Here is a 27,791-nt window from a genome sequence, read left to right as displayed (position 1 = left end):
CAGGGCCCGGCTCCAGGCTGAGGCCGGGGCTGGAGTCTGGAAGCAGAGCAGACAGAAACGCGTAGGAGTCCGGGTTGCAGCTGCACACACGACACACTAACTTTATTCACATTGATACAAAAGTAGATTTTTCTAGAAATGTTCTCTTGTGCCAGGGGGAGAGAGTTGAGTGGCATGTGGCGGCGGGAGGGCCGGGGGAGGGCGTAGGAAGGGCAAGGGCCAGAGTGTGGGTCGTGGAGGCAGGTCAGCGGGCAGCAGGGGCTGGGAGAACAGGAAGAGCTGGACATGGTGGCCCCTCCGCCCCATTCTAGCCACACCGGAGGGTGGAGGGCGTCCACACAGACATATTGGGAGCATCCAGAGTGGTGGGAAATGGGGGCCAGGGAACTCAGGCAGGAGGAGGCTCTGGGGTGGAATGGTTGATTTCCTCTCCTCCTGGCCAGCTGCCAGCTCCCCCACGGGACTGATGCCAGGGCTCCCGGTGTGCCCCTTCCCACTTCCCCTTCTTTACATGCTCCTCTTGGAAGGGCTAGACATGCCCAAGAGGGGCCAAGGTGGCAGGTGGGGAAGTGAGGAGTGAGTACACAGATGCTCACATAGCAAAGAGGGAGCAGAGGCTGGGCTGCCCACGGAGGGGCCCCAAGGGTCTCACTGGGGCAGGGCCTTAAGGATGGCATTCACCTCCTCCGCCACAGCTGTCAGGGCAAATTCAAACTGGTCCTGGGGAAGGGCAGGGGGAGGAGGGTCATGGGGGGTCCTGGCCTCTGCTCCTGCCCTGGGGGTGGAGGATGCTTTGGGGAGGTCACTTGTGGGGTGGGGGGGAGGGAGCCCTCCCGGGGGAGGGGTATGGAGGCAGGCAGGAGAGGCCGGCTGCTGCCACTTTGGTTGGGGAAGGGTGGTGGCTAAGGTGGGTGGAGGGAGGAACGGTTACCTTGGAGCGGACGAGACCAGGCCGCTGGTCACGGACATGCTCCAGGGTGGCAGCGATGTCAATCTCCTTCACTCCTGGGTAGGGGGAGCACGGGGCTGCTCAGGGGGTGTCCAGAGGAGGGTAGGACCCCAAAAGCCTAGGGCATCCTGGGGTGGGAGGCTTGCAGGACTGGAGAAAGCCTGGGGGTGTGGCAACCTGCCCTCTACGAACTCCTGTGATCCCAGGGGCTGGGGAGACGCTAATCAGAGGCTGGGCTGTGGGCGAGCTGTGGCCGGGGAGGAGGGGGTCGTCACCTTTTGCCATGCGGTTCAGTACCATGTCGATGAGGATGTAGGTGCCAGTCCTTCCTGCACCGTCACTGAAAGAGGAGATGGTGACAGGCTGAGTCTGGGACCCAGCAGGAACCGGGAGGAGAGGGGGAGACTGGTGGAGCTGTTAGGGTTAGCTGGGGCTGGGGGTGGGATGAGTGAGTGGAGGATGAGGGAACGGTCATAGCCCCTGGGTCCTGGGAATTGGGCCTCGAGTGGGGAGCCTGTGACCCATGGGGTGTCTCTTGGGCAGTGAGCTAACCGAAAAGGATAGCCCTGGCTCTGCCCTGAGGCAGAGGCAGCAAGAGGGAATAGCTTTCTCCAGCCTCTGGCCAGGCTTTCATTCAGCAAACTTCTTATGTAAATGATAAGATGGTAAATATTTTCAACTTTGTGGGCCACGTATAGTCTCTGTCAAACGTTTTTTTTTTTCCTTCAACTGTTTAAAAATAGGAACATCATTCTTAGCTCACGGGCCATTAAGAAAACAGATGGTATGCTGAATTTGGCCCATGGGCTGTGGTTTGCTGGCATCCAGGGGACAGGCAGGCGGTGTGCTTGGGAGGTGGGCTGAGGGAGCAGGACCAGAGAGGGGGTGGGAACCAGGAATGCCCCACCTCAGGGCCCTCTGGCCTGGCTGTCCTGTCCCCTTCCATCCCCACCCCAGCCCCCCTGAACGCACCTGCAGTGCACAATGATGGGGCAGGAGCGGCCCCGGTAGCACTTGTTCACCTTCCTGCAATAAGAAATGGGCGTGAGGTCAGGGGGCACCAGCAGAGGGAAAGGGGAACCGAAACACACACCTGAGGGCCTCTCTTTCTTCCTTTTCTCCCCACATGCCAATGGCAGAGGAGGGAAGAGGGCTGGAGACAGGAGTCAGGGCTGGAGGCAAAGAACCAGAGATAGTGTAGGTGGCACTGGGCTTGCCTCATCACTTATGAGCTATGTTCCCAAGCTGTGTACCTGGAACAACGGATTTAACCTCTTTGAGCCTCAGTTTTATTACCTGTAAAGTGGGGATGATAAGAGTAGTAACCTCCTTCTTAGGGTTCTTACTATGATTATGTGAAATAATCCATGTAAAGAACTAAGTGCAGTACCTGGCACACAGTAGGTGCTCATTAAATGATAGTATGATTAATAATAAGACATGATATTAACAGCCACCTCCGCCAGAAGTTCAGGGAGGATGGGCTTTCTGGTGACTTCAAGGGTGTCAATCTTGCCACATCCTTGCTCTGCCCCTACAACTGCCCAAGGTATTCCGCTCGCCACCCAGGCTTCCTGTGGTCCTCACCAGCAGTGAGGTCGGGTAGTAGCCCTGGGCACAGAGTTCCTCTGGCGAGGGGAGGACAGCACCTCCGCTCTGAATATGATGCTGCGCCTGTCTCCCTGGATAAGTCTTGCCTCCACACTGGTGCTCCGTAGTTGGGTCATATTCAGACTTGGTCCACCTGGACCTCCGACTCTTCTGCCCTGATCACAGCAGCTCAGCAATGAGCAGGGGGTTTCTTCCCCTCTCAGTGGCCCAGTCTAACCTGCCCTTGTCCCTTATGACATTCCTGCTTTGAGAGTCACTTGCAGATTTCTGATACCTCCAATGGGCCAGGGCAAGGGAGGACCTTCTGAGGGGTTATTAGAGTACTTCAGGGGAAGCTTGGAACTTAGTGGTCCTCCATCTGGTTCCTCAAGGCTTGCAGGGGCCAGGTGACTTTGAAAGGTTTTCCAGGAGTCCACATGGTTTTCTAGCATATTGGCTGGTATATCAGGGCTGGGGTTGAACAGAAGTTGCCACAGTGGTTCCCAATCATTTAATAATAATGATAAGAAACAGTACTTAGAATTAATAGAGCCCTTACTACGTGCCAAGCACTTAAAGCAGATTTTACAGACTTTATGCTACTGACTTTTGTAACAACCCCTAAAGTATGGGTCATCATTCTCATTTCACAGGTAAGAAAACGGACAGAAGTCAAGGAACTTGCTCAGAGTCACTTTCTAGGACTTAAAGAATTATTTTGCCTTGCCTCTGGTGGACCTTCACCAAACTATATTTATTAAGCAGCAATTAATTTGTTCTGGGTGTCTAATGCCAACGAGTTTACATAATCCCAGCCTAAAGCAAAGAAATATAACCTTTTGGCTAACCTGTGCAGCCTTAAAACAGGTCCATGCACTAGTTCTATAAAGATTTTTAAAATGTGGAAAACAAAAAAAATAGCTCTGATGCCCCTAGCGTTGCTTTTGAGAAGCCTGTGCCTCAGGCCCCGGGGACCCCAGTTAGAAACCATTGTCCTGAGGCTCAGAAACTATCCCCAGGTTCCTCCCTCAACTGCCCCCCGCCCCCGCGGGCTCTGCTCCTCTGCTCTCTGCCTAGCGCCTAGAGACCTCAGGCCAGCCTGGCAAGGGGCAGAGAAGCAGGAAGCCGCCACAGTGTGGGTGAGGCCCCAGCCTTGGCAGCAGACTTCTCAGCCACCTGTCTAGGGAGGGGACAGGCAGGGGATGCTGGAGGCCTGGCCTGGTCACGGTTTCAGCATCAGAACAGGGCAGGTCACCCTGTTAGCCTCCTGTCCCAGCCCCTACCTGGTTCCACTGAGTCCCCAAGAATCCAGAGATCCTCCCGCACTCCCTTTGATAGTATTTGCCCCTTGCCTGAGTCTCCCCAGCCCCCGGCTCTCCCAGCAGCCTTCAGGGTGGTCCCTGGGCCCACACGTCCTCATGTCCTGTCCATGCAGCGGCCACACCTGCCAATGATCACTTTTGTGACTATGCAACTGGAGTGAGAATACTAGCTGCAGATCACAAAAATGACACTGGCAGCCGTGAGAGAGAGAGAGAGAGAGAGAGAGGGAGGAGGGAGGGGACAGTGAGGGGAGATAGAGCCAGGGAGAGATAGAGCCATGTAGAGAATGAGAGATGGTGGGGGGAGACAGAGACAAAGAGAGGCAGAGTAAATAGGCAGACATGGGAGGGAGGTGGAGGAAACAGAGCAGGGAGAAGGAACAGGGAGAGGTGGAGAGAGGGGGAAACGTGGATGGAGGGGAAGAGTGAGTCAGACTTCGAGACACAGTGATGGAGAAAGAGGTGGGCGGGGGAGGGAGGGGGGGAGAGAAAAGAGGGAAGGAAGGGAGGGAAAGAGAGGGAAAGACAAAGGGAAAGAAAAATAGAGGCAAAGAGACACAGAGGGATAAAGAAGGGGGATGGCAGGAGGGAGTGAGAGACAGGGAGGGGACAGCAGACACACAGACTAGTGCTGGCCACCTGGAAGCACAGGACAGGAGGAAACAGGCAGCAGGGACCGAGGAGAGGGAGAGAGCTAGAAACAAAGTGAGCCCTTCTTGGGGGGAATGGGGTTACGGAGAAAGCACCGGACATGGAGAGGCAGGGAGAAAAAGAGTGCAAGAGAGAGGGAGGAGACAGCTGGCCAGCAGAGAGAGAGCAGACAGGGGCTGGACTACAGCAGTGGAGGAATGGGCACAGCGAGACAGAGCGTCAGTTCTGGTTTGGGGGGTGGTGTCTGGAACGGGGTCCAGGAGGTCAGAGTCAGTCCTGGTTTGGGGTGTCTAGCAGGGGGCACCAGTGGACCTGAGGCCGAGGCTCCAGGTCAGGCTAGAGGATCTGCCTCACCTGACCTGGGGCCCTAGGAGGACCTGATGGATTGGCGGAAGGTAAGGGAGCCTAGCTCCCGGGCCCTTGCTCCTGTGCAGCTCTCTCCCCGGCTCCTCGGAGCCTCCCCCGGGCCGCCCCACCGCCCAGGCGCTGGGGCGCTCACCTGCGGAAGTCCAGCAGGGGCCGGGTGGAGGCCGGGGTGCCCTCTGCCGGCCAGCTGAGGAAGTGGAACTGCGTGAGCGTGCGCGTCTCCTGGGTCTGCACGTTCTTCAGGTAGAAGCTCCGCACCAGGAAGTCCTCGCACCAGATGTGCTCCGACACGAGGTTCACCTGCGGAGGAGGGGGGTGCAGGCCTGAGCGCGGCAGGGCATCTCCAAATCCTCCCGGCCTCCCAGGCCAGATTCTAAATCCTCCAGGAAGCTCACCCAACCGCCCACCCCAACTGTTCCAGCTGTCCCCAAGAACTCTAGCTGTTTGTGTCACTTATGGACTGCTCAGGACAACTGGTGGCTTTTTCATCTAGACACAACTATTGTGAGTTTTCATTTGTTTGTTTTGGCTGAGCCCCGTGGCTTGAGGGATCTTAGATCCCCCAGGGATCAAACCCAGGCCCAGGGCAGTGAAAGCACCACTGGACCGCGAGGGAATTCCCAATATTGTGAGCCTCTTGAATTCAAAGTTTCTCCTTCCTGTTCTGCACAGAGACTAGCAAAGTGTCTGTGCTACACACACCGTAAACTTTGATAAAATTCTATATTTTCATTTGATTTTTTTCTTTAACCACAAGCAAGACCAATTTTTAAAACTTAAAAAGACTGTTGCGTGCTTACCTGATGATGCAAAACTGCTATCCAGTGCTCATGAGAAACTGGACGTGTGCAATTAATGTCTCTTGTTTTATTGGGGGGGGGGTGTCACCTCCCATTTGTCAGGAATGTTGCTCCTTCCCTTGCTTTGCCGCTGCCCAGTTCCCCCCTACCTAACTTTTCTCCTAATGAAAAAGTTTGTTTCTGTTTTAAATAAGCAATATATGTGACTGGTGGCATTTCTTTCTTTGCTTTGGCCTCCAGGAAACTCAGATCTAAGTTAGGCTCAATAAAAGTAGGTCTCAATCTTGGCCTTTGAGTATACTTATCTTCCCTGTCTCAAAACTGTACTCCTGACTCTTAGCTTCTTACCTTAGTTTCAGTGGTTTTATAGCTTTATATCTATCTGTACCTTTCATCATAGGTCCTTACAAGTGCTTTTTGGCCCTAGACTGGACACACACATACACACATGTATATGCATGTATGTGAATATGTGTATGCACATGTTTATATACACATATGTTCACACATGCATGAGTGTTGCACCATCCATTTTCTCCACCCCCATCGTCTCCTGGCCGCGGGGTCCAGCTGACCTCATATACATGGTAGAGGGAGGAGCCCTCATCTGGCCAGTAGCGGTCACACTGCTTGACACCATCCTCCACCAGCGGGGTCAGCATGACAATGACGGTGCAGCCACTCTCCCACACCATCTAGGAACAGAGACCCAGGTAAGCTCCATTCTAACCTCCCTGGGACCTGGCTGGCCCTGGCTGGCCACAAGGGCGCCTACTCCCTGGAAAAGCCCTCCCTCCAAAAGCCCACCTGCCAGAAGTCTGAGATGGTATGTGACAGTGGGCCCTGTGTGGCTATGTAGGCTGGCATCCGAGGGTCGTGCTCAATCTGGGGACGGGAAAGATACATCGTGAGCCAGAATGGGAAATGCCACCATGGAGAGGCTCGGTCAAAGGGAGCGGGCCAGGTTCTGGGGGAGGCTGAGAAGCCCCATTTCCATGCTAGGATATCAGGCTCACAATTCTGGGGCCTTGGGTGGGGAAATGGAGTCTATGGGGGCAGGATGAAAACGGGGAGGGGGTAGGGGCCACTCACAATGGGGCTGGCGTTGATGTAATCGCTCCGAGAAGGGCTGCTCTCCACCTTCAGCTTGATGCGTGCGTGGTCATCTGCACAGACCCCGCATCCCACCCCAGAAGCCCCTCCAGTCATTGGGGTCCTGGCACCTCTGCCACTCAGCTTGAGCCAGGAGCCCGGCCCCGCCCCCAAGCCCTCCAGAGCTCCCAGCAGACAGAGGGCTGGGGCCGGCGGGTCAGCAGGACTCACTCACAGGGCAGGAAGTCAGGGTTGCGGTTCTTTTTGATGTTGCCCTCCCCCTGGGCGGTGGCACAGGTGTTGGGCTCCGCCTGGTAGGCACACAGGGCCCTCCACTCCTTGGCCAAGCGGTCCCGGTTCCGCAGGTGGTCCTCCATGTACGCCTGCAGGGACACCACAGCCTGGCGCTGGCCCCCACTGCCAGCCCTGCCCCTCCCACCGTCCGGTCCCCTCACCCACTCTGGGCCGATGCCCTGTCCTGACCAGAATCATGTGTCCCGTGGAGATGTCCATGTTGGCCTGGGCGGGCTCCTCGCACCAGGACGGTGTGCTGCTGTGGGAGCTGGGGCTGGCCTGAGCCGCATCACTAAACTGCGAGGACACGCTGCTCACCCGAGAGGGCTCCGGTGGACCCTCTGCCCGGCTGAACAGGGACTTTGTGGCCATGTGCTGGCGGCACAGGTCCTGCGGAAGAAGGATGGGGCAGGGTCCAAGGTCTCCTGAATCCTTCCCCACAGGGTCCTGGGCTCAGTTCAGTAGAGTCCCTAGGCTTGTCCTTGACTGCTTTTGAATGAAACCCATTTCCTCTGGGGGAGGGTCTTCTGCCATGGCTCTCATCCTTTTCGGGGCTGTTCTGCTTGGCTGGTGCCTATGACAACCTCGGGTGTCACAGAGCAGAAGCCTAGAGCCCCCCCAAATCACAGCACTGGGGAGAACTTCAGCAACCATCTGCTCTCAGTTCCCATCCATTCAAAATGGCCCTGCAGCACTCCCACTGCGGCTTCTCCAGCCCCTGCCTGGACATCCAGCTCCCCACCCTCATCCCAGGCGAGACCCCGACTCCCGAGCCCCTTCCACTCCCTCTCATCAACAAGCGTCTGGGGCTGCACACCTGGTACTCAAAGGTAGTGTCACCGTGGGCGCCCTCGGGTCCCAGCGCGGCCAGGCGCTCCTTGTCCCGCTGCCGCACACGCTGCCGTGCACACAGGGCCACTGCCAGAGCCACGAGCAACCCGGCCACACCCACCAGGGCCACCAGAGTAAGCAGCATGGAGCGCATGGGAGAGGTGCCGTGGGCCGGTCGGGGAAGGACGGCGGCTGCCTCCTCCCTCTGTGGGAACAAGGCTAGAATCAAGGGGGGCAGTGGTGTGGGGAGACTTAGGAGCTGCTCCCCACCCCCGTCCCATGGCCCACTCCCTGCTAGGATATCTCCTGGGGCAAAGCTGGGAGGCAGGGGCATGGCGGTACAGGCAGAAGGACTTGGGGAGGCCGAAGATCTTCCTTCTCAATCCCCATTGAGGCAACTCAACCACGTTGCACTGCCAGAGACTTAGTGGGTGACCCTCCCTAGGAGTTTTTGCATTTAAAAATGGATACAGAGAAGTATAGAGAGACCCAAGGGATCAAAGAGTAGAATGTGAGGCATCAGTGTTGGATGCAGAATAGAAGCATATTTTGAGTTCAGTGTCCTTTCTGTGTCATGTTTTCCCTTGGAATTTGAGACTTTGCTCTAGAACATCTATGGACAGCTATGGTCATCTCAGGTGATTCTTCCAAGTAAGCTGACTTCGGAGAGAAGACTGGACCTGCAGGGAGGAGCTGCTGGGGCCATCTGCTGGTCAGAAAGAAAACTGCACGGGGGAGGGCTGCTTTGGCAAAGCTGGGGGACCAGCCAGACAGATCTCAGCTCCTATTCTCCTGTTGTTTGCCTGCATTTCTTGTGGGCAACATGAGCCCTCTGGGGCTTTGATTGATCCTTCAGTTATCTCATACCTGTCCCACGCCTGTCTGCAAGATCTGGAGCCCTGTCTGTGCTTCCAGTTCAGACTTCACCATCCCTGCAGGGAGGATGTAGGTCAGATTCTGTCCAGCCCCATGTGGTCTCCACCCCATGTCATGCTATGCCAGGTGGCAGGCAGGGTCCATGTGGGCTGGGAATATTTCAAGGGGAGCACCAGCCACAGGCCTGGATATATACAACTCAGGCTGGGGTCAAGGAGTACTTACCAGCTTGCTTGGTCACGTCAGCCAAAGACAGGTTCTGTTCATTGTGCCGGATGCGGAAGGTAAGGGCTGGTCCCACGACACTGCCGAATAGGAGGTATGTTACTGCCTCACCCACCACAGACGCCAGATTCAAAATGAGAGGTCCTCTCTGGCCCTCTCCCTGTTAGAGAATGGGGCTAAAACCAATCAGAGATGCCATACAGGGGTGTTTGAGGCTGGGAAGATACTGCATGGGGCCAGCAGCAGGGCTGGGTGTGGCTGTACCTTCAGTGCAGCTGGAAACATCTTTGACCCGACCTTGGCCCCTTACTCACAGTTTGTCTTCCCCTCCTACCCTGAGCCCCTCCAGCCACCTCCCGCTTCAAGCTACCTGCTAGATCCCTGCTGCCCCAGCCAGATACAGCCCCACCTGATGTTGATGAAGCTGCCCGAGGACATGTGCACATGCTCAGCCAGGATCTCCAGAAGCTTCACTCCTGCAGCCAGACTCAGGGGCCTGGAGGTGGGGAGCCGGCAGAGGAAGGAAAGTGGGGACCCTCTAGGCCACTTCCTTGAAACAACCTCCAGGGGTGCAGAGCAGCCCAGCCCCGTGTCTACTCCACATCTGAACTTCTGCTCTCTGCTTCCTGCCAGGTGGGCCAGCCCAACACCCAAGGGACCAGGAGGCTGCCCCAGGCTGGAGCCCTTACTTCTGGTCAGTGACAATGTAGCCATATTCCTCTGCTGATGGCCTAGCCGAGGGCTGCCCTGCCGCCGTGGGCTGGCTCTGGCCCGGTGGACTTTTCTCCTCTCGCAGGATGGGCGTGGCAGGGGGGCCGGCAGCTTTGGGGGGCTCAGAGGATCCAGAGCTCAGCTCCTGCTGGGCTTTACTGGAGGTGGGACCAGCAGTGGGGGATCCGGGCAGGGACGGCGTGGGCGGTGGAGGCTCCGCTGCGTCTGCGCCCTGCACCTGCTCCTCCATTGTCTGTTTAGAAGAGAGGACGGAGGTATGGTCTCTAACGGTGGAGGGGTCGGGGGGAGGGGGTCCACACTGTGGACGCTGAGCTCCCACAGGGGTGCTTAGGACATGTTTCTCTTTCTATCCCCAGGCCCAGGTCAGCACTGGGCACAGAGAGGGCATCCAGGAAAGTGAGCCAAGTGGATGAATGAATGAATGAAAAAAGGACTGAATGAGTGATTATTCATGATCAGTAATAATCCACAGGATGGGGCTGGAGTGGGGAGAAGCTCCGGAGTGAGGAAAGTTGGGGTTAGGGGAGAAGACAAACAGGCAGGCCGTGGTTTTTCGACTTTTGTTTAGCCACACAATCTTAGAAATCCAACATGTGAAACGGATAGAGTGCCTCAAGCCGCAGGGCAGTCAGGAGCCCGCCTGCTCGCGTCCCCCCGCTTCCCCTAGGGACCCTCAGAGTGTGGTCTGAGATGACTGTAGTGTAAAAAAGCAGTGAATCAAGAATTCTAGCTTCTGGTCCCAGCTCTGCCTTCAACTTGAGGTGAGACCTTAAACAATGACTTGCAGCCTCTGGGCCTCAGTTCCACCAAAATGAGGGCTTGGAGGATACAGATTCTGGGTCCTGGTCCTGATTTAGATTTCAGTCAAGGGGTTTGCTGCCGTTGGGCACTTATGGGTCAGGCAGGTGTCACAAACTCACTTTCTTGATGTCAGCTCCAATGTTTACAACCCCTCCTGCAGAGACAGGAAAAACAAGACTCTGGGCAAAGGGCCAAGGCCAAGGTCCACACAACGCAGGTGGGAGAAAAGGCCAGAGGCCCTGAGCCTGTTACATTTGCTGTGGCCTCTTTCCCCGCGTCAGTAACCAAGACCCTATCGCTGGTGTCGTCCTAAGCATGGCCTCATGCCTCTGTGCATCTGCCTTATAATTCATTGTTTTTTTTTTTTTTTTTTTTTTTTTGCGGTACGCGGGCCTCTCACTGTTGTGGCCTCTCCTGTTGCGGAGCACAGGCTCCAGACGCGCAGGCTCAGCGGCCATGGCTCACGGGCCCAGCCGCTCCACGGCATGTGGGATCTTCCCGGACCGGGGCACGAACCCGTGTCCCCTGCATCGGCAGGCGGACTCTCAACCACTGCGCCACCAGGGAAGCCCTAATTCATTGTTTTATCAACTCCTCCCTCTGTTATTGGCCACACCTCTCAAAGCTATTCTCTGCTCAGTCCTCCCTCTGCCCATCAATCATTGGCTTCTCCTTTTTAGTGGCCATGCCCCTCCTTAGGTCCTCATTATCTTCCGCCCAGCTTTCTCCGTGCCTCCTGGTCCCGGCTCACACCCCCTGTTGGCTTCTTTTCCCATTGCTTCCATCCTCCAGTCCTTTCCTGCTCTAACTCCTCGGCTCATCACCCCACCCCTTGCTCCCTGCCCTTGGCTGGCAATGACTCCATGTCTCAAAAGAACTCCCTCCCCTGACCTTGGCCCTTTCCCTCTAGGTTGCTTGCTGTGGTCTTGAGAAGTGGGGCATGGGGCCTCCACGGGGCTGGTAGTCTCTCTGCCTGGACACTCACCCAGGTTTCGGCCTGCAGCCTTGGGCAGCAGCCGCAGCAGGGTGGAGAGGGTGGAGAGCTGCTCAGGAGTCAGCTGACGGAGCTCCATCCCGTAGCCCGCCAGCACAGCTGCCAGCCTCTGCAGAGTCACATCTGCAGGGAGCCAGACACGGAGCTTAGGGCTGGTGCCAAGATGAACTTGTGGGATGCATTTGGGGGTGGGGGGGACCGGTGGTACATTTAAGAACTTTTCAAACACCAGGACACTGATGCCCTCCCCTTCCCACCCTTGTCCACACTTTGGGGGAAAGAGCTTCCTGTGTCAAGACCAAACTTCAGGCCCAGCAGGGACTCCTTGATCCCCCAGCTGAAGAAGAGTCATGTCAACTCTACTGCCCCCACTGTATCCCCACTGCCTACCTAGTGCCTGGCATAGAGCAGGTGGTCGGTAGACATGAGCTGAGTGTGCAGGTGACTTTAAGGACAAATTAACAAATGCGTGGGTAGTCAGGAAGGACCCTCCCCGCCCCACCTCCCAGAAAGCAGCCCCACAGGCAGGGAGCGGATGCTGCGGACTCTGTTACCTGGCTGCTCTTCTGGGGAAGGAGGCTTCTCCCTGCGACCCTCTAGTCCTTCCTCCTCATAGCCTTCTGAGGAGTCATCTGCCTGGCTGCTGCCCCCTTGCTCTGGCAGCCTTGGTGCCCTGGCCCTGCTGGGCACTTGTGGCTCCTGGGCCAGGTAGAGCAGCCCTGACTCCTGGAGAAGCTGAGCAGGCGGAGGCCCTGGAGGGTCCCCATAGGAACGGCCAGGGTGAGCCCCGAACGTGCCCTTGGAGGCAGTTCTGCTGAAGAGGGCTGGGGGTTCAGCTCTGGGCAGGGGGCCAACACTGACCATTCCTGGGGAGCTCTCTGAGCTCCGGGGGCCATCGCGGGAGCCAAACTGTGGGAAACCAGAGATTCGGATGAGAGCAGACATCAGGGCTGGGGGACTGGGGTTGCAGTGGGGCGGAGGTCCAGGGCTCACCTGATGGAACAAGTAGGGCTGCAGCAGGGCAGGTTCATAACTCAGGGCAGGGTGGGGAGGCTGCGGGGGCAGCAGCAGATGCTCCAGGAGAGGGGGCAGCAGCTCAGCCTGCAAAGGGGAGAGGGGGGAGCCTGCCCCAGCTCCACCCCTACCTACTGGAGGTCGAGGAAGCCGATGCTGGGGAGCAAGGGCGGAGCCAGTGGGGATGCCCTGTAAAAGCAGCTCCCCAGCGGGACCCGGTCTCCTGGGCGCCAAGCCAGATCTGGGGAGGAAAGCAAAGTGTGTGTGTGTGTTTATGCGTGTGTGTGTGTGTGTGTGTGTGTGTGTGTTGGTCGTGTGGGGGAGGGTGTATAGAGCCTACGAGGCAGAGATGGTGGGTCCAGGCTTAGCATAGAATGAGCCTGCTCTCTTAAGAGATGAGGCAGCCTCAGGCGAGGAGACAGTAGCATGGGGAAGGGCCAGAGGGCCAAGCCTGGGGCAGAGGTCATTGCCTCCCTGGTAAGCATGCCTGGATCCCTGAAACACAGCCGCAGAGCTGGAAGCGTGAGGCTAGGGATGGAGAGGGGAGAACAGGAGAAGGGGAAGGCAGCTGGGAACCGCTCTAGATGAACTGTGTCTGCAGCTTGCCACACTGTCCCTGTGGGCATGTCCCCAGGTACGCATTCAAACACTCAGTACTGTGCGCTCTCACTCTGTTCCCCCTGCCCCACTCTGCCTTCTTCACCTGGTGTCATCATCTGAGCCCCAAGCCGTCATTTACTTTCCTCTGCTTTACAGGGTCTGAATGATGCCTTCAGAGCCCCTAACCACAAAAAGATGATGGTACCTCCTACCATATACAATTCCACATAGTAACAAAACTGAACATTAAACAACTTCAGTCCGACAAAATTCTAATTTGTTCCATGATGACTACTTTGATGCTTCTTTTAAGATACCAAATGTCCTGTACACACGGCTATATTTAAAACAGATAACCAACAAGGACCTACTGTATAGCACAGGGAACTCCGCTCAATATTATGAAACAATCTAAATGGGAAAAGAATTTGAAAAAGCATAGATACACGTATATTTTTAAGAAACTGTAAAAAGGAACATAATTTTACACGTACTTATAAGTACTTATATATGTGTCTGTGCCAATACCATGTAGTACTAATTATTATAGCTTCTCCACTCTCTCTACCTCCTGATGCATCCCAGAAATCAGTTCAAGTACTACCATTATCTGATTCATATCTGAGTCTGATGTGGGTGAAACTTTGCTAACATATCTTTCCTATGTCAGTACTAGAGAAAAAGTAATTTGTCTTGTTCTCCTACCTTGTATCCGTAAAGAGTAGCACAGTGATTGGCACATAGTATAACCCTGTATTTTTTGCTGAGTAAATGAATTCATTAAAAGACAAACCAGACCAAAAACAAAATACCAAAAGTCCAAATGTTTCAGAACAGTTTTTAACACCGTAAATCAATTATGCTTCAATAAAAATTAAAAAAAGACTTTGTTAGGCAAAAAAACCACAAAACAAAACAGTTTTTTTTTTTTTGTTTTGTGGTACGCGGGTCTCTCACCGCTGTGGCCTCTTCCGCTGCGGAGCACGGGCTCCGGATGTGCAGGCCCAGAGGCCATGGCTCATGGGCCCAGCCGCTCCGCGGCATGTGGGATCCTCGCAGACCGGGGCACGAACCCGTGTCCCCTGCATCGGCAGGCGGACTCTCAACCACTGCGCCACCAGGGAAGCCCTAAAACAGTTTTTAATGGCCCCCTTCTGCTGGATCCCCAGGGATGAGCTCAGCTCGCGTTGGGCATGTGAGCACGTCAGATGACTGACTACTCCAGAACCTCTTTTACCCAAGCCCCAGCCTGCTGATCTTTGTACCCATTTCCCTCTGTCCATCAGGATGATCACAGATCCACCAGCCTTGCTATGACAGAGTTGATGAGAAATGATGCCTACCTGTCCCTTGGATGGGGCTCTGCAGGGTGAAGCCTGGGGATGCGCTCCATTTCCTGGGAGATCACATACTGGGTGAGGTCATCGTGCCAGGACAGTCCTGCCAGGGAACAGAATAGGGTGAGATTGAGATTGGCTTGGGAAAGTCTGAGGGCCCAGTAACAGGGACCAGTGTAGATCAAAACTGCACCCTCCACCCAGCAGTGTATTGAATTTGGCAGGGCAGAGGAACAGTGGAGGGGGTCTAGAGATGTGGTGGGTGATTTGAGCTGTCCTTTTCCCACGCTCAGGTATAGATTTGGGAGTGAGACTGCTTCCAGTGGGACTGGGTTTAAGTCCTCTGCCACTTACTAATTGTGTAACCTTAGCTGAACCTATCTGAGCCTTAGTTCTCTCATCTGAAAAATGAGGGTTTTTACCTCCTAAAATTGTTGCGATAATTAAAATACACAATACAAAATGGTTAGAATAGTACCTGACACATAGGGAGCTTTCAATAAGTGCTATTATTATAATCATCATCAATATTATTATTCAGCTTTTTTTTTTTTTTTTTTTTGTGGTACGCGAGCCTCTCACTGCTGTGGCCTCTCCCATTGCGGAGCACAGGCTCCGGACGCGCAGGCTCAGCGGCCATGGCTCACGGGCCCAGCCGCTCCGCGGCATGTGGGATCTTCCCGGACCGGGGCACGAACCCGTGTCCCCTGCATCGGCAGGCGGTCTCTCAACCACTGCACCACCAGGGAAGCCCTCAGCTTCTTTTTATTGATCCTGAACCTTAGTTTTCTTTATTTGTAAAGTGAGAATAATATATACTTTATGGGTCTGTAGTAAGATTAAGTACAATCAGGAAAATAAAAGTGCTTGGAAAACTCCAAAGCACTATACACCTGTTTTAAACATTCATCAACATCATCTTATCATGAGGCAGATCTCCTGTTTGACCGTTTTCCTCCATGAAACTCTGCTCTCAGGAAAGGTCAGTCATCTCTTTTAAAGGGATAATCTCCCACTCTCCACCCCCATTCCTTTTTCCTTGTTTCTGGATTAATAATCTGTACTGCTCTTAACTCATATCCTGGGATCTATACCTGCTTTTTTGCCTATTAACATTAGATGAACTATCTGTGTTCCTGTATAAGGCCAATTCCTCTACTTGAGCACTAGATTTCATCCCCTACTACCTACTCAAGAACATCTTCCCCACAATTCTCCCCTATTTCCTACATCATCATTTTCTCCTGTTCTCTACTGAATTATTCCCATTCACATACAAACATGATGCAGTTTCTCCCATCTTATAAAAATACTGTTTGATCCCACAGTCCCCTCCAGCTATCACCCCATTTCTTTGCTTTTCTTTGTAGCAAGACTCTTTGAAAGTGTTATCTATACTGGTTGTATCCAGTTCTTTTCCTCCCATTCCCTCTTATCCACTCTATTCAGGATTCTATTCCCAACTATTCTACCAAAACTGCTTTCATCAAGATCACCAGTGGCTTCTGCATATCTAAATCCAGGGTCAATTCTCAGATCTCATCTTACTTAACCTACCACCATCATTTGACACTGTTGATCACTCCTTCCTCCTTGATACACTTTCACTTAGTTTCTAGGACACCATACACTCTTGTTTTTCCTCCTACCTTGCTGGCTCTCCCTTCTCAGACTCGCTTGTTGGTTCTGCTCCTTCTTCTGGTCCTCTTAATAATAGAATTCTTTAGGGCTTTTCTTCATAAACACACAATCTTTTGGTTATTTCATTCACCTCATGGGTTTAATTACCATCTATATGCCAAAGAATCCCAAATTCATATCTCCACTCCGGACCTCTCCTTTTTAAAACCCAATCTTATATACTCAACTTCCCACGTTATTGAATGGATATCTTAAACTCAGTGTATTCAAAACTGAACACCCCTTTCCCCAAGTTGATCCTTCTGCATAATTAATGACATGTACATCAACCTAGCTGTTCAGGCAATAAAACCTAGGTGTCATCCTTGACTACTCCCTTTCTTTCATGGCCCTATCCAATATTTCATGAAATCATGCTCACTACCTTAAAAATACAGGCAGAATTCTGTCATTTCTCATTACCTCCCTGCAACCACCCTGGTCCATGCTTATTCATCTCTTACATGAGTTACTGTGATAGCTTTTAATGTTTCGTGTTTCTGTTTCTACCATTGACTCCCTACATTCTATTCTCAACACAGCAGCAAGAGTGATCTTTTTAAAGTAGAAGTGAGATCATGCACCCCTATGCTCAAACCTTGTGATGGTTTCCTCTTTTACTCAGAGTAAAGCCAATGTCCATACATTCTCATATAAAATCCCAGAGCATCCCTTCCCTCATTACCTACCTGACTGCATCTTCTACTCTGCCTCTCCATCACTCCTTTAGAGCCACTCTGTAGAGGGGTTCTCCATGGTGTTCCTCAAACTCACGCTCCTATCTTAGGGCTTTTATTCTATCTAGCTCCCTGGCCACCCGAAACACTCTTCCCTGAGATAACCTTCTGGGAAAGCATCCCCACCTCCTTGATGTCTTTATTTGAATTTCAGTCTCAATAAGGTCTATCTTGACCACTCAATTTAATACCACAGCATCCTACCTCACCATTTCTGATCCCTTTATCCTGCTGTAATTGTTTTCTCCATGGCACTTATCACCTTCTAACATACTAGTGTTTTCTAATTTCTAGTGTATTCCCTCCCTTCACCCCTGAATGTAAACCCCAGTAGGCAGAGATCTTTGTTTCACTCCCTGATATATCCCAAGCACCTAAAACTACGTTTGCCACGTAGAAGTACCCAATAAATATTGGTTGAATGAGTGAATTGGATGAGTGGGGTATTCTCCTGGCTGAAGACTCCAGGATTCATGGCCCTGGAGTACTCAGTCAGTTCCAGAGAGTGGGTTGGTCCTAAAGATATAAATGCTGGCCTCTTCCAGTGGTGTCTTCCAGAAGCCTCCTCTGGATTCCTCCAGAGAGTCTAAGTGTGAACAGCCTATCTCTAGGGTTCCACCCCCACTCCTGTCTTGCTTCCTTCTCCAGTAAGGTCTGGGAAGGTGAGGTTCCAGAGTGGGTGTGATAGGAATGTTCCATGAGAGAAATCCTGGAGTCAGGTGGCCCCTCCCTTCCCCACCCTTATCTAACCAAGTTACAGTCTCCCTCCTCCAGCGCATCTAGACCTCACCTTGGGACATGAGCTGTCGGAGGACACCTTGTAAGCGTTGAAGAACTGGGGAGGTGACTTGCAAAAGGGGCCGGGCTTGCCCCACTCCCACCTGGCATTGTCCAAACAAGCCATCTAAGAGCACAAAAGTGGTGTCAGTGGGGGGGCTTGGACAACAGGCCTTCCAAAGTCCAGGCTGCAAATAGACAGCACTCCCTCAATCTCCTCTCTTGGCTTCAGAGAGCTCTGCTCCTCCAGTCCAGTCCCGCTTCTCTCCAAGCCCAGTTCCCCCTCTCCCTTCCAGCCCACCCCACTTCTTTCTTATTATATATCACCCCCACCAACCCTGTTTTGTAAATCCTATGTTTGGGCCTCACTCACCCTGAATACAGACTTCGAGGTGAGAGCAGAGTCTGCGGTCAAACAGACAGCCTGTAGAGGACAGGTGAGCAGAGGCTCAGACACCCACACACATAGAATGGTCAGATGGATGAACAGGCTAGAAAAGGGGGAAGCAGATGGGATCCACTCTTTCATTCTAAGGAAGGCTTTAAGCTGGGAGGAGAGGAGGAAGAGTCCTCCTCTTGAGAAGAAAGCACAGGATCTGGCTTTGGATTTTAAAGATCTGCAAGTCTGGATTCTTTCCCTAAAAGCCTCTGTTAGCTTAAGTGAGTAATGGGGAGAAGAAGCCCTCCAGGTGCATGGGAATCGTGATGGTGGATAATCATATTGATACTTCTACCCTCATAGAATTACTATGGGGTAGTTTTTGTCCAAATTCTGAGGAAAAGGGGACTTTCCTTTCCCAATCTCCACAAGCATCTTATGATGGCCTGGGGCTCAAAAGAGATGGGAACCCCAGCACACTTCCCCTTCGTGTGGGAAAGGGGTAGCGGCGGGGTGTCTCTAAGGCAATGCTCCCCACGCTGTCCCTGCAGTCCGCGGCCCCTGTACTGCTGGGGCGGTTCGTGGTGCTGAAGCTCTGAGCCTGGCGCCGCTGAGGGCTTGCCTGGAAGCAGTGATGGGGGAGGGAAGGGTAACAGGGTGAGGAGTCTCCAAGGGACGTGACCTCTCCGCCATTCCAGCCTTCATCTTCCACCCTCCTCACCCGCGGCGCCACAGGAAGTATCTTGCATTGGCCTCCAAGCCCGGCGGGGAAGAAGAACGCCAGACGGCGAGCTTGCCCCCTTCCCCCACGTGCGCCCCGCCCCCACCCTCCCCCTACCCGTGAGTCAGCGCTGACTGTCTCTGTCCGCACAGACGTGAGTCAGCACCAGGCCTGGCCGTGGGGAGGGGGACGTGAGACGACCCTTCCCTCTTCACCTTCTTCGGCCCCCTCCCCCAGCTGTCCCTCTCTTATCGGAGATCAGATTACAGCCATCGGCCTCTCTGGGCTTGAAGAGAAACGCTGGCCCCTCCCTCGGCCTGATACTGTACGGAAAGCTGGGACCCCAGAGCTCTCGGCCCCGACTTCTCCCGGCAGATCAGGGCTCCCTCTTCTTCCCTCCCCTCCTCCATCCCTCAGCTCCTGTCGCCACTTTTTGGCGCCTCGGAGGGACTTGCTTCTCCTGTGGTCCTGTATCCCGTCTCTAGGTCCCTCTGTCCATATGCACCCCCATTCCTTCTCCCCAAACCGCAATCTTCCCCTGAGCCCGCTTCTCTTAGGTCCCGCCCCCGAGCTCCCAGCCCCACCTCCAGGCCTACGCCCCTTTCCTCGCAGACGCCCTCTCATCTTCCTCATCTCACAGTGCCTCCCCCTACCCCACTCCACACACACATTCTACCTGAGCTCGCGACCTGCGTGACACTTCCCCCACGCCCCCCACCGAGTTTTGCTCCCGGCACCATCCTCCCCCAATCCCCCCATTTCCTCCTGACCGTGGGCGCTAATGGCGTTGCAGCCTCCCGGACGGCTGCCCAGCAGCATCAGGCAGAGGAGCACCCGGAGACCCCCAGATCCCCCGGGACCCCCAGGCCGCCGCGGGCGCCGCATCCTTCCGGGCTCCGCGCTCCCGCTCGGCTGTGAGAGCCGCAGCGACTCCGGCCGGAGCCTGCCAAAGGGGCCGAGGCGGGGCCTGCCACTCCCCACCCACCGAGGCGGGGTCTACACGCCCCTCTTGCGGCAACTCCGCCAACCCCAGGCGGATGGTGACGACATTTCCACCCCCGGCTCTTGCGTTGATTTGCGTCATTCGTGGCGTAAAAGCACTGTGTTACTGGGGGTCCTACCCACCCCGTCCCTCCTACCCCAAATAGTAGGCGCTTCTCTAGAATTCGCACTTGGCCTCACCTTGACGTATGCTTCTCCCCAAGGACCACCACCTCTATCACCCAGTCGCAGGGTTGGCGAGAAGGGTTCCAGTTGTGTGGGGGCCAAGAAAGATACGTGAGCCGGGTCATATAAACCTTAAGAAGAGGAGCATACAGGTGAATACAATATGTGCTCTTTCGCATCTCAATTAATGGTACAGATGTTATCCTTAAGAGCAGGAATGGTTTTGCGTGTGTGCTCGGATTCCACTTCTAGCAATGCCACCTACTTAGGGGTATAACTTTGGGCAAGTTGCTTGACCTCTCTGTGCCCAACTTTCTCGATCTGTAAAATGGAGGTGCCAACAGTGCCTCCCTCACAAGGTGGTTGTGAAGATTTACAGGAATTAAACTCACATGGCTCACTTAGAACAACCACTGCACTGGCACATACTAAGCACTGGATATATATTGGCTTTTGTTATTAGCCTTGGCTCGCCTTTCTTTCGCCCTCTTCCACCTCGAGCCTATCAAAATCCTATGGTTTCTGCCTGCAAAATGTCTCCCATCAGCCCACTTCTCTCTATATGATGGAGTCCATATGACCTCTCTCTTTCATGATGACTACTGCAGTAATCATCTAACGAGTCTTTTGCTTCCATTCTTGTCACCCAATAAGCTTGGGAGTGAGCTTTCTAAAGGTCAACATTGATCACTTTACTCTCTTGCTGTTCATAAAAATTTTCCAAAATAAAAAAATTAAAAAAGATGGTGGTGCATGGTACTCATACACTCATCACCTAGGCTGAACAGTTATTGATTATTTTGCCATCTTTGCTTCTTTTTAGTACTTAAAAGTAAACAATAGACATTATAGTTCCCTTCCAAAAGTTTCAGTGTGCATTTCCAAGAAATAAAGGTATTTTCCCATATAACCTAAATGCCATTATGACACCTAATGAAATTTACGATAATTCCCGAATATCATTTAATGCTCAGTTCATATTCAAATGTCTCAAATTGTTTCCAAAAAATGCCTTTTTTCAGCTGTTTTGTTCAAAGTAGCAGTCAATCAAAGACCACCATTGCATTTGGTTATGTTTCTTAATTCTCTTTAAATTAACATAAACAGTGCGTCCCCCCCCCCATTTTTTGACATTTTCTTGTGGAAGATACCAGGTCAGGTTTTCTTTACAACTCCCTACCTTCAGGATTTGTGACTGTTTCCTCGTGATATGTTTCCCTGTATTTTCCCTGTATATATCCTGCATATCCCCTGTATTTCCTGAAAAATAGAACTTAAGTCTTGACTGGATCAGGTAAAAATATTTTAAAAACAAAAAATTTACAGGTGATGCTGTATGACTCCAATTGCATCATTTCAGGAAGTGTATAATGTCTGGTTGTCCCACTGTTAGTGATGCTATAATTGATCACTGGTTTAAGGTAGAGACAGCGAGATCTCTGTCATGAAGTAGTTCCCCAGCAACTTTTCACCTAGTGGTGTTGCCATTCATTGATAATCTTTGACTAAAATGTGATTTTCTAGTTCTGTCACTCCTTTAACATTTGTTAGCTGGTATTATTTCATAAAGAAGAGCATTCTCTCATCAACTGCACTTAGTTATATCCTGATATACAATTCCAACTGGAAAGGTAGCATACATTCTTAGTTTCTTCTCTTTAACTATTAATTTGCAGAGTAATGAGTTGGTGTAATAGTTACCGCCAAGAGTGGCAAGTAAGTTTTGTGTTTTTTTAAATACATTTATTTATTTATTTATTTTGGCTGCACTGGGTCTTCGTTGCTGTGCGCGGGCTTTCTCTAGTTGCGGCGAGCGGGGGGGGGGGGCTACTCTTTGTTGTGGTGCGCGGACTTCTCACTGAGGTGGCTTCTCTTGTTGTGGAGTGTGGACTCTAGGCAGCGGGCTTCAGTAGTTGTGGCTTGTGGGCTCTAGAGTGCAGGCTCAGTAGTTGTGGCACACGGGCTTAGTTGCTCCGCGGCATGTGGGATCTTCCCAGACCAGGGCTCGAACCCATGTCCCCTTCACTGGCAGGTGGATTCTTAACAACTGCGCCATCAGGGAAGTCCCTAAGTTTTAAAAAATATTTGTTATGACTTTTTATCTTTGAGCATTACTATGGAAGTATGGATTTTTATATATTCAATATGTATCAGTCAATCACAGTAATATTCAAATTGTCCTAAAGTAATTAAGTGAAAGCTCCTTTAAACTCATTCTTTTTTCCTTTTGAAACGTCCCATTAATCACTGAAAGCTCCCTTGCTTTCTATCATTCCAACATGTACCAGGTTAATTTTTTTTATTCCTTGCCGTAGACATGGAAGCAGTCATTCCTCCAAAGAGACTTGGTAGCTTTTAGTAAGAACTGACTTTAGAGACCACAGTCTGGGTTCTAGGGGTGATAATGGCTACTGAGGTGATTGATGTTGCTTCTAGGTCCTTTCAGTGCACAGAGCTAGGATATTAAGATACCGTCACAAATACACACACACACTGATATTTCCAATTAAAATTTAGCTGTGATTTTTACTGAACTCTTAATTTTATACTTGTATCTCTTTATTATACTGAAAAATTTGGTTTCCCATAACATTAACATAATCATTTATCGGTTTAATCCTACCATAGGCATACAATAATTTACAAATGATAATATATATATTACTCTACTAATAAAACAGTGAATACACTTAAGACTTTGGGTAGTTTATTTTGTCCTTATAATCCCTAGGGATATACCATCAAAATATGGTGTTCTAAAGTCATTTGAAATAATTCTTTTGTTTGTGTAGTCATTTTTACTAATCTGATATATAATTTGGTTAGATTGTTCATTTTCAATATTAGAATTTGCTTTTATTTTTATATACTTTTATTTTAGAATATGTAAAATATTTACGCTGTTTAAAAATCAAACTTATATAATAAGATATACTCAGGAAAGTCTTCTCCTCACCTCCACAATTCCCCCTGCCATCTTTCTCACTTCACCCCATTTATTTCCTTTTTAAAAAACTTGTAAATTTTGAAATATAAAAAACAGAAAAATGCATAGGACAAAAATGAACAGCTCAATAAATTATCACAAAATGAACACCCATGTAACCCAGGTCAAGGAATTGAACATTTCCAGCACCCTAGAAGACTCATTGTGTCCCCCAACCATTTCCTCTGATGTGCTCAAGAAAACATGATTCTGTAGTTAAACCAGCTATTTTCTGGTTGTTAGAATGAGAGTGTTTATCTTTTGAGTTTCCTACAACCCAGACAGAAGTGGAACTCCTTCTGTTTGAAGGATAATTTTGCTAGTTATAGAATTCTAGGATGACAGTTATTTTCCTTCAGTACATTTAAGAAGTCATTTCTCTTTCTTCTGGCTTCTGTTGTTGCTGTCTTGGACTTAATTATTAGACTAAATGGTGCTCCTTTGAAAATAATCCCTTCCTCCACCACATTCACAGCTGCTTTTAAGAATTTTTCCTTTGTCTTTGTTTTCCTGCAGTTTTGTCATATTTTCTGTCTCACTTTTATAATATTTTGCTTAAGATTTGTTGGTAATCTTAAATCAGTGGATCGATATCTTTCAACAGTTTTGGAAAATTTTCAGCCACAATCTTTTAAAATATTGCTTATGTCCTATTCTCTCTCTTCTCTTTCTGGGATTTCAATTAAAATGAATAGTGGACCTCCTCACTGAATCCTCTTGATTTCTTACCCTTTTTTCTGCATTTTCCACCATTTGCCTCTTTGTATTTTTTGGAGGGAAGGGCTAAGTTTCTTGTGACATATCTTCTGGTACACCAGTTCTCTTTCAGCTGTCTCTAATCTGTTATTAAACCTATTCAATTAGTTTAAAATTTTGGTTCTTACATTTTTAAGTTTTAGAATTTCTGTTTGATTCTTTTTCTTTTCAAAGAACCAGTTTTGAGTTTTATTGATTTCTGTATTATTTTCCTGTTTTCAATTTTATTGATTTCTCTCTAATTTTAATTATTTGTTTTCTTCTGCTTGGTTCAAACTTAAATTGCTCTTCTTTCTCTAGTTTCCTAAAGTGTGAACTTAGTTTATTGATTTTAGATCATTCTTATTTTCTAATGCATGCATTCATTGTATAAATTTCCTTCTAAGCACTGTTTTCACTTCATGCCACAAATTGTGATAAATTATATTTTATTTTTGTTTATTTCAAAATACTTTAAAATTTCTCTTGAGATTTCTTCTTTGGCCCATGGATTGTTTAGAAAGGTGTTGTTTTCTAGATATGTGGAGATTTTCCAGCTATCTTTTTGTTATTGATTTCTAGTTTAATTCCATTGTGGTCTAAGAATGTATTCTGTATGATTTCTAGTCTTTTAAATTTGTTAAGGTGTGTTTTATGGTGGTCTATCTTGATGAATGTTCCATGTGAGCTTGAGAAGAATGTGCACTGTGCTGTTGTTGGGTGGTATATTCTAAATGTCAATTAGATCAAATAGAATGATTGTTCTGCTCAGGTCATCTGTATCTTTACTGAACTTCTGCTTGCTTGATTTATCAATTTCTGACAGAGGAGTGTTGAAGTCTCCAATTATACAAGTGAATTTTTCTGTTTTTCCTTTCAGTTCTATCAGTTTTTGCCTCATGTATTTTGACTTGTTTGATTCTTTTAAAAAATCTTCCATATTACTTTCTGTGGTTTCTAGATCCTTGTCAAAAGTTACACTTTGGCTTTGATATGCTTGAACATAGTAAAGCACAGTTGTTTTACTTTGCAATCATTGGATCACTATGGGTCTGTTTCTGTTATCTATTGTGCAGACTATAGTATTTGAGAAATTTTTTGTAGAAATAATTTAAGGTCTTAGAGGATTTTCATTTACTTCTGCAGGTGCCTAAAAGCACTAGCAATCTGATATAACCTTAATACAATTACAAGGACATGCTGCGATCTGAGCAAGGGTAGATTGACTTCCATTTTCCCCTTATTTCTAGAGTTAGCTTCTTGGTCCCAGACCAAAACAGAAAGCAGTTTACTCTAATTCTTCCTTTCACAGGCCTGGACCTGACATCTACTACTCTAGCTGCATAGGCTGTCTAAATCAGCTTTTTGTCTGCTTCTTAAAATGGAGAATTTCCCCAGTCCAAAGCAACTGTGAGCATTGGGTTTACCACCTCTGGATTCTGCTCCTTTCCTGGATCTTGACCTGAGTCAGTTACTCCTCACTCTTTCGCTAGCTCTTTGACGCTTTTTTTTTTTTTGCGGTACGCGGGCCTCTCACTGTTGTGGCCTCTCCCGTTGTGGAGCACAGGCTCCGGACGCGCAGGCTCAGCGGCCATGGCTCAAGGGCCCAGCCGCTCCGCGGCATGTGGGATCTTCCCGGACCGGGGCACGAACCCGTGTCCCCTGCATCGGCAGGCGGACTCTCAACCACTGCGCCACCAGGGAAGCCCTCCTTGATGCTTTTAAGAAGATTTTGGATACTTTTCCATCCAGCTTTTAAGGTATATTAGACACCATTTATTGTCCCATTTTGCATCCTCTTGGGTTAACCTTTTAATTCTAGCCATTACTACAGCCACCAGCTAGATGCAGGTGTAATCTGATACCACCTGCCTTACCTGCACTGCAGATCTTTTGTTTTTGGCCTGGGTCCTCTCTGCTACCACAGCATTAGATATCCTTGGGACTCTGCTCAGACATTCTCATGCATGAAAAACCTGGATATATGAGGAAATTAACATCTTGTAGTGCAACCCTTTATCCAGTGGGGGATGGGCCCATAGGATAAATACTTTCCTTTTCTCTGTCTCAGAGGACAGTTCTGAGGTGCATTGTACATGATGCCTAAGAGAGTCCCCACAAGAACTTACCTCAGTTGCATATAACTCCTTAATGCACCCTTCAATAGCTTTCCAAGCCCTCTGTTTCACCCTTCCCATTCTCTCACTCCTCATCTTGAAATTTAATCCCAATCTACATGACCCCCATGCAAGCCCTTACTTCAGGCTTTGATTTTGGGAGGAATCAGACTAAGACAAGCTGTCTTCAGCAGTCAGAGATAGTATGAATTACGTAGTGCACAATTACCAGAAACAGAAGTTGAGGGAAAAAAAATTAGATCTAGGAGATATTGCAGCATACTTAATATATTGATGAAAATAATCAGGCATGCAGGGGAAAAGAAATGATGTAGGAGAGAATTGCTGTTGTGTTGTCCTTGAATAGGCTTTTGACTTTAACCTTTAAGAGTACATCCAGGGACTTCCCTGGTGGCACAGTGGTTAAGAATCCACCTGCCAATTCAGGGGACACGGGTTCGATCCATGGTCCGGGAAGATCCCACATGTAACGGAGCAACTAAGCCCGTGTGCCACAACTACTGAGCCTGTGCTCTAGAGCCCACGAGCCACAACCACTGAGCCCACATGCCACAACTACAGAAGCCTGCATGCCTAGAGCCCATGCTCCACAACAAGAGAAGCCACTGCAATGAGAAGCCTGCACACCACAATGAAGAGTAGCCCCCGGTCACCGCAACTAGAGAAAGCCCGCACACAGCAACGAAGTACCAATGCAGCCAAAAAAAAAAAAAAAAAAAGAGTACATCCGTTTTCCTTCCCCAACCAACGCTCCAGATGTCCCTGCTCCATGCGCAGCATCATGATTCACTAAGGCAAAGCATCTCTAACAAAACTCACCTGTATTAGTTCCCTAGGGCTGCTGTAACAAAGTACCACAAACTGGGGAACTTAAACAATAGAAATGTGTTGTCTCACGGTTCTGGAGGCTAGAAGTCTAAAATCAGTGTGTTATAAGCGTTTGTTCCTTCTTGGGCTAGAAGGAGCTGTTCCAGGCCTCTCTCTTTGGCTTGTTGGTGGCCGTCTTCTCCCTGTATCTCTTCACGTCATCTCCCCTCTATGCATGTCTGTCTCCAAATTTCCCCTTTTTATAAGGATACTAGTCATACTGGATTAGGGCCCACCCGAATGACCTCATCTTAAATTGACTAATTATATCTGTTAACACTCCTATTTCCAAATAAGGTCATGTTCTGAGGTCCAGGAGATTAGGACTTCGACTTATGAATTTTGGGGGGGACAGGATTCAACCCCTAACACTTGCCAAGGCCTATTAATTCATCCTTCAAGATACCCCTCTTATATGTCCTCTTTCACTCAAGTTCAGGTCCTCGTGTGGCACACTGCACTATTTCGACAGTCTTTCTAGAATGTTGCCACTTTTCTCCTACTCCCTAACGCATCCTTCTACAGGAATGTGAGATTGTTCTTCCTAAGCTCAGCTTTCATTGTGTCACTCCCTCGCTCAACAGACCTTCAATGGCTTCCCATTTTCTATCAAATAATACGATCCAAATCATATACCCTGCCCCTCTATGATAAGAACTAAACTTACCTTCCTTTTAAAAATGCTCATCATCTTCTCTCTATTTTCTGTCTTGGAAAGAAAGAGGGAATGAATGAGGGGGAAATGTGGGTGAGTAGCAGGGGTTGCCCAATTTAATGAGAACTAGGTACAAATGAATATGACTGGTCTAGTGTTGGGTTTGGGTCCATTCCTGAACACAACGAATAGAGGGGGAGAGGGCAAAAACAGCAGCATGACCAAGAATCGGGGTCATCAAGAACTAGTCACTTAATTTCCCTGGGTTGCTTAAATGGATGAGATGTGTGGCCAAGTCCCAGTTCTTTAGAGAAACTAAATTTTGATATCTGCCCACATGCTTACACCTCTGATGTATGAGAGTGTGAGTATGAGAGTACCGTGGGAAGTAGAAAGCTTTGCAAATAGGACATTCTGGTATCTGGCTGAGCTGAGCACGAGTGATCAGATTACTCCCTCCCTTGTAAGGTTTTAC

General features: G+C 50.1%; 1 protein-coding gene across 7 annotated transcripts; it reads right to left on the bottom strand.

Moving 5' to 3' along the window:
• Positions 1-74: 74 nt before the first annotated feature.
• Positions 75-27,465, bottom strand: PTPRN (protein tyrosine phosphatase receptor type N). Of its 7 annotated transcripts, XM_060301807.1 has the most exons (25): positions 27,329-27,465; positions 19,951-20,066; positions 18,042-18,092; positions 17,682-17,795; positions 14,481-14,577; positions 14,095-14,265; positions 12,517-12,778; positions 12,078-12,432; positions 11,515-11,646; positions 10,649-10,683; positions 9,686-9,960; positions 9,406-9,492; positions 8,997-9,076; positions 8,763-8,827; positions 7,882-8,100; positions 7,254-7,454; positions 7,006-7,153; positions 6,771-6,844; positions 6,486-6,563; positions 6,254-6,373; positions 5,012-5,178; positions 1,922-1,975; positions 1,225-1,289; positions 932-1,005; positions 75-720 (listed from the first exon to the last, which is right to left on the bottom strand). In XM_060301807.1, exons 4-25 carry the CDS (start codon positions 17,689-17,691, stop codon positions 649-651), a joined length of 2,841 nt encoding a protein of 946 aa, XP_060157790.1. In that variant the 5' UTR covers positions 17,692-17,795; positions 18,042-18,092; positions 19,951-20,066; positions 27,329-27,465; the 3' UTR covers positions 75-648. The 7 variants fall into 7 exon arrangements, with proteins under 7 accessions (XP_060157790.1, XP_060157786.1, XP_060157789.1 ...); XM_060301803.1 differs by lacking the exons at positions 19,951-20,066; positions 27,329-27,465 and adding an exon at positions 19,539-19,800; XM_060301806.1 differs by lacking the exons at positions 19,951-20,066; positions 27,329-27,465 and adding an exon at positions 19,539-19,675 and having other exon boundaries at positions 18,042-18,159.
• Positions 27,466-27,791: the final 326 nt, after the last annotated feature.

The sequence above is a fragment of the Globicephala melas genome, chromosome 7 (genome assembly GCF_963455315.2).
Source record: "Globicephala melas chromosome 7, mGloMel1.2, whole genome shotgun sequence".
In the NCBI taxonomy this organism is placed as follows: Eukaryota; Metazoa; Chordata; class Mammalia; order Artiodactyla; family Delphinidae; genus Globicephala; species Globicephala melas.
The sequence above is the reverse complement of the archived record's forward strand: the minus strand, read 5'-3'. Positions and strand labels throughout refer to the sequence as shown.

Coding starts and splice junctions, on each gene's coding strand:
- PTPRN (XM_060301803.1), bottom strand. CDS start 19,653: ATGCGGCGCCCGCGGCGGCCTGGGGGTCCCGGGGGATCTGGGGGTCTC. Junction 11,647..12,077: donor TTCCCCAGAAGAGCAGCCAG/GTAACAGAGTCC, acceptor GGCTCCCTGCAG/ATGTGACTCTGCAGAGGCTG. Junction 9,961..10,648: donor TTGGAGCTGACATCAAGAAA/GTGAGTTTGTGA, acceptor TCTTCTAAACAG/ACAATGGAGGAGCAGGTGCA.